The sequence below is a fragment of the Scylla paramamosain genome, chromosome 23 (genome assembly GCF_035594125.1).
Source record: "Scylla paramamosain isolate STU-SP2022 chromosome 23, ASM3559412v1, whole genome shotgun sequence".
Lineage (NCBI taxonomy): Eukaryota > Metazoa > Arthropoda > Malacostraca > Decapoda > Portunidae > Scylla > Scylla paramamosain.
The window spans coordinates 10,790,486-10,795,485 of NC_087173.1; the positions used below are offsets into that span (position 1 = coordinate 10,790,486).

Here is a 5,000-nt window from a genome sequence, read left to right on the forward strand (position 1 = left end):
TTCCTATTTTCCATTTTGTATCTATTTTTTTTATTTTTATTTTTTTCTTTTTTCTTTCCCTTTTCCTTTTCCGGCAGACGTGGCTATGTGAAGAATTATGAATCCTGACTTCTTCGCTCTTTTCCTTCCTTTGCTTTCCTTTCCAAGCTCCTTTTCTTTCACTCCTTCGTTCTTTTATTCCTTTCACTTCTAAGATTCTTTTTTCACTATTTCTTTATTTTTTTTCCTTTCCTTTCATTCCCCAGTTCCTATTTTAACTCAGCTTTTTCAGTTTTTCTTTATTTTCTTCTTTTCTTTAAGGATTGGGTATGTGAAAGTGGCACGTTCTGACTGTTTCGTTCTTTTCCTTCCTTTCCTTCTCTTTTCCTTTCTTAATTCCAAATTCCCTTTTATCTCTTCCTTTTCTCTTTTCCCGTAAGCCAGAATATATAAGGAGATAGCAAATTTCGACTTTTCCCTTTTTCCATTCTTTCCAGGCAAATTTCCACTTTTCCTTTTTAACACTGTCTAGGCAAATTTCCACTTTTCCCTCTTCTTTTCACAAAATTCTAGTTTTTTTCCCTCACTTCCAGGCAAATTTCCACTCTTTCTCTCTTCCTTCCAGGCAAATTTCGACTTTTTTCCTTTTTTCCATTCTTTCCAGTCAAATTTCCCCTGTTTCCATTCTGTTCAGTTGCGAGCGTGAGAAGGGAGGAGTTACAGGTGGGCGTAAGAGAAAGAGGGAGAGGGAGGAAGAGAGGGGTGGCGCTCCCTTTCCTCCTGAGACACACCTGTTGCATTAGCGTGAAGGGCGGGGCAGGGAGTGGCAGGGGAGGGCAGGGAGAGGCAGGGAGAAGCAGAGGGAGGGGCAGGGAGAGACAGGGAGAAGCAGGAGATGCAGGAGAAATCACGGAAGGGTAGGGAGAAGCAGGGAGAGGCAGAAGGAAGCAGGGAGAAGCAGGAGGGAGCAGGGGAGGCCGGGAGAAGCAGGAGGAAGCAAGGAGAGGGAGAGCGGGTCAGGGAGAGGAAAGGGGAGGTAGGGAGGGAGCAGATGTCGGAGGGGGAGCATTTTTCAACATGTCACCCCGGCCAGTCCACACCGCTGCCTTGTAATGGTGTGTCTCAGGTTGTAGCGAGTGGACGTGTTTACAGCCCAGAGTCTTGTCAGGGTATGCACATGGATGGGGGGGGGTGGGGGTGGGGGTGGGGGGTGGGAGTGGGTGGGTAGATAGGTACTTCGATCATTACACCACTAGTTTTTTTTTCTTTTCTTTCTTTTTTTTTTTTTTTACAGTTCTTGGCCAGTGTTTTGTCTCGTTGATTCTCTCTCTCTCTCTCTCTCTCTCTCTCTCTCTCTCTCTCTCTCTCTCTCTCAGTGAGTGGGAGTGTTTACAGACCTCTAGAAACCTTAGAACCTTTCTTTTTCTCTTTTTTTTCAGTCCATCGTCAGTTTTTTCTCTCTCTCTCTCTCTCTCTCTCTCTCTCTCTCTCTCTCTCTCTCTCTCTCTCTCTCTCTCTCTCTCTCCAAGGACGAGAAATGTTTCGGAGGATATGAGGAGGAAGAGGAAATGACTGAGGAAGACGCCCTGTTCCTCCTCCTCCTCCTCCTCCTCCTCCGTATTTCCAAGGTTATTTTTAAGTTTGGGTCGGTGTGTGTGTGTGTGTGTGTGTGTGTGTATTACCGTTAGTTGGCTAAACTGACTGAGATTTGCAAATATTACCGGTACTGTTCTCGGTAATTGTCTAGAGTCCTTACCGGGCCTTATTACTGGTCTATTCACTTCAATTCTTTTACACATACCTTCACATGCACCTAAAACATCATTTTAAAGTGGGGGACAAATGCCCCCTTCCCTCTAGTCGGTTAGGTTAGGTTAGGTTAGGTTAGGTTAGGTTAAGTTAGGTTAGGTTAGGTTAGGTTAGGTTAGGTTAGGTTTTAGGTGCATGTGAAGGTATGTGTAAAAGAATTGAAGTGAATAGACCAGTAATAAGGCCCGGTAAGGACTCTAGACAATTACCCTAACCTAACCTAACCTAACCTAACCTAACCTAACCGACTAGAGGGAAGGGGGCATTTGTCCCCCACTTTAAAATGATGTTTTAGGTGCATGTGAAGGTATGTGTAAAAGAATTGAAGTGAATAGACCAGTAATAAGGCCCGGTAAGGACTCTAGACAATTACCCTGTTCTCATTTCTCACCTTGCGTTTCTTATTTATTTATGTATTTATTGGAAGTAAGAGGCGAATCTGGCCTAGGGCAATAAAAAGGTGATATTAAAAAAAAAGTTTACTAAAGGTGTCAGGTTATGAAGCTTCGTTGAACACTGAATAAACGAATGAATGAATGAATGAATGAATGAGGCAACTCTTTGAAACGACGACTAATAATACAACTACAACGCTAACACCAGATCATCACATCTAATCAATTACCTGTAATATTCACCTCACGATGATACGAAGCTCGTTAACACTGAATGAACAGGTGGATGGAGGGACGAACGAATCAATGAACGAATGAACGAACGAATGAACGAAAGAACGAACAAATGAACGAAGGAAAGAACCAAATATGTGAAACAGGAGCAAAGAAAGGGTTAACAGTAACACCTCGGCTTCACACCTGTTGCAATAGTATCAAGGTAGAACAATAAATCCAGACTAGAGTGAAAAAAAGTTAAGAAATATCGGAAAAAAAAATAATAATATACACTACCCAACAAGGAGACGCCAAGACAGTAGACAAAAACTTAACCCCAGGGGCGCAAGACAGTACAGACAAACCCCTACACCTACACTAAACTAAACTGAACTAACCTAACTTAAACGTACACTAAACTAATCTAACCCAACTAAGAGACATAGGACAGTACAGACAAACCCCTACACCTACACTAAACTAAACTGAACTAACCTAACTTAAACGTACACTAAACTAACCTAACCCAACTAAGAGACATAGGACAGTACAGACAAACCCCTACACCTACACTAAACTAAACTGAACTAACCTAACTTAAACGTACACTAAACTAACCTAACCCAACTAAGAGACATAGGACAGTACAGACAAACCCCTACACCTACACTAAACTAAACTGTACTAACCTAACTTAAACGTACACTAAACTAACCTAACCCAACTAAGAGACATAGGACAGTACAGACAAACCCCTACACTAAACTAAACTGAACTAACCTAACTTAAACGTACACTAAACTAACCTAACCCAACTAAGGGACATAGGACAGTACAGACAAAAAAGCGAAACTAAAGTAACCTAAGCAAGAGACGCAGGACAATACATAAAAAAGTACACTAAACTAACTTGAACTAACCTAATCTAACCTAACCAGGAAACAGAAAGGACATACAAAAACCTAAACTAACCTAATCTAACACCTAACCTCTCTACCACAACCAACACCTGCCACAGATACTCACAGAGGGAGAGGAGGGCTTTACTCATTGCCATGGCTTCCCTTCAAAACACCCACAGCGTCACCAGACACGAGACACACACACAACCTTCCCCCTCAGAAGCCTAGGACCAACTGACCAGGCTTCACCCAAACACGTGCATATGAACCTGCTCTACTTGCTATTTCCTTGCGAATCTTTATAAACACCACGTGACCCTGAGCCATATTCTGAAACACTTCCGCTGCGCATCTCCACTAACTTAGAAAAGGCCCCAGATGAGGTGACACGTTTTCATAAGGGTGTTTTTTTTCATGGTTCTAGTGACAGACTAATAAGATTTACAGAGTATTACCAGGAGAAACACTCTTGAGAACTCGGCTAATCATCTCTGTGGCCTTGGGAAATAGTCGTGGTGAGAGACAGATGGAAGCGTTTCGAAATACGGGTCTAAGAAAGGCAGCGGATGTTAGTAAAGACAGGTAGGAGGTGAGGTGCTTGTGTCAGTGGGGGGCCTTCTTAAACAGTGTTAGGTTGAGGAATGTCCGATGGAAGGGAGGGTGAGGGAGGGCGAGGGAGTGAGGGAGAGGAAGACCTGAGGGTGAGGAAGATGCTTGGTGAAACATTCCTGCCTCGCTATTTCGGAGGTTTAAAGGTGTTTGTATGTTGTGTGTGTGTGTGTGTGTGTGTGTGTGTGTGTGTGTGTGTGTGTGTTAAGTTGGACAAAAACGAATGTATTTTTTTTGTATTACTTGTGTTTTTGTCAATAAATTACTACTACTACTACTACTACTACTACTACTACTACTACTGTGTGTGTATGTCTGTGTGTGTGTGTGTTAGTGTGAGGTTAGAAACACAACCTGAATGACAGGAAGGAAGAAATGAAGAAAGGAAAAGAGGTTAAAAACGAAAGAAACATAGAAAGAAAGGAAAGTAGGTTTAGGAAACATAAAAAGAAGAAGCTTGAATGACAGGACAGGAGAAGGAAATGAAGAAAGGGACAGATGTTAAGAAAAGAAGGAAAGTAAGGCTTGAAAACATAAAAAAAAGAAGGTTGAATGACAGGAGAAAGAACTGATGCAAGGGAAAGAATTAGAAAGAAAGGAAGAAAAGAAGAGAAGTTAAATGACAAGAGAAAGATGAAGAAAGGAGAAGAAAGAAAGAAAGGAAGATGAACGGCTGAAAACATAAAACTAAAACGTTGCATGACAGGAAAGAAGAAATTAAGGAAGGACAGGAAGGAAGAAAGGAAGATAAAAATAATTTCTCCTTTCCTGTTCCTTCAGTTCACCTTCCATTTTCCTTTATTTTTCCCAGCCAGTAGTAGTAGTACCCGCAGTAGCAGCAGCAACAGCAGTAGCAGTAGTAGTAGTAGTAGAAGTAGTAGTAATAATAGTAGTAGTAGTAGCAGTAATAGTAGTAGTAGAAATACCAGTAGTAGAACTGAGAACATAAGAAAATAAGGGAAGCTGCAAGGAATCATTAGACCTACACATGGCAGTTCCTTTATAAAACACACACACACACACACACACACACACACACACACACACACGCTTGCCACAACTTCCCATACCCACAAACACACCTAACCGT

At 41.9% G+C, this 5,000-nt stretch overlaps 1 protein-coding gene across 1 annotated transcript in view; it reads right to left on the reverse strand.

Annotated features, from left to right (window-relative positions):
* LOC135112160 (uncharacterized) overlaps window positions 1-3,550 on the reverse strand; it is a 90,163-nt gene extending 86,613 nt beyond the window's left edge. Inside the window, exon 1 of the mRNA XM_064026238.1 lies at window positions 3,426-3,550. Coding sequence (XP_063882308.1) covers window positions 3,426-3,456 — 31 coding nt within the window. The 5' untranslated portion in view covers window positions 3,457-3,550. The remainder of the gene's footprint in view (window positions 1-3,425) is intronic.
* Between the last annotated feature and the right edge of the window lie 1,450 nt (window positions 3,551-5,000).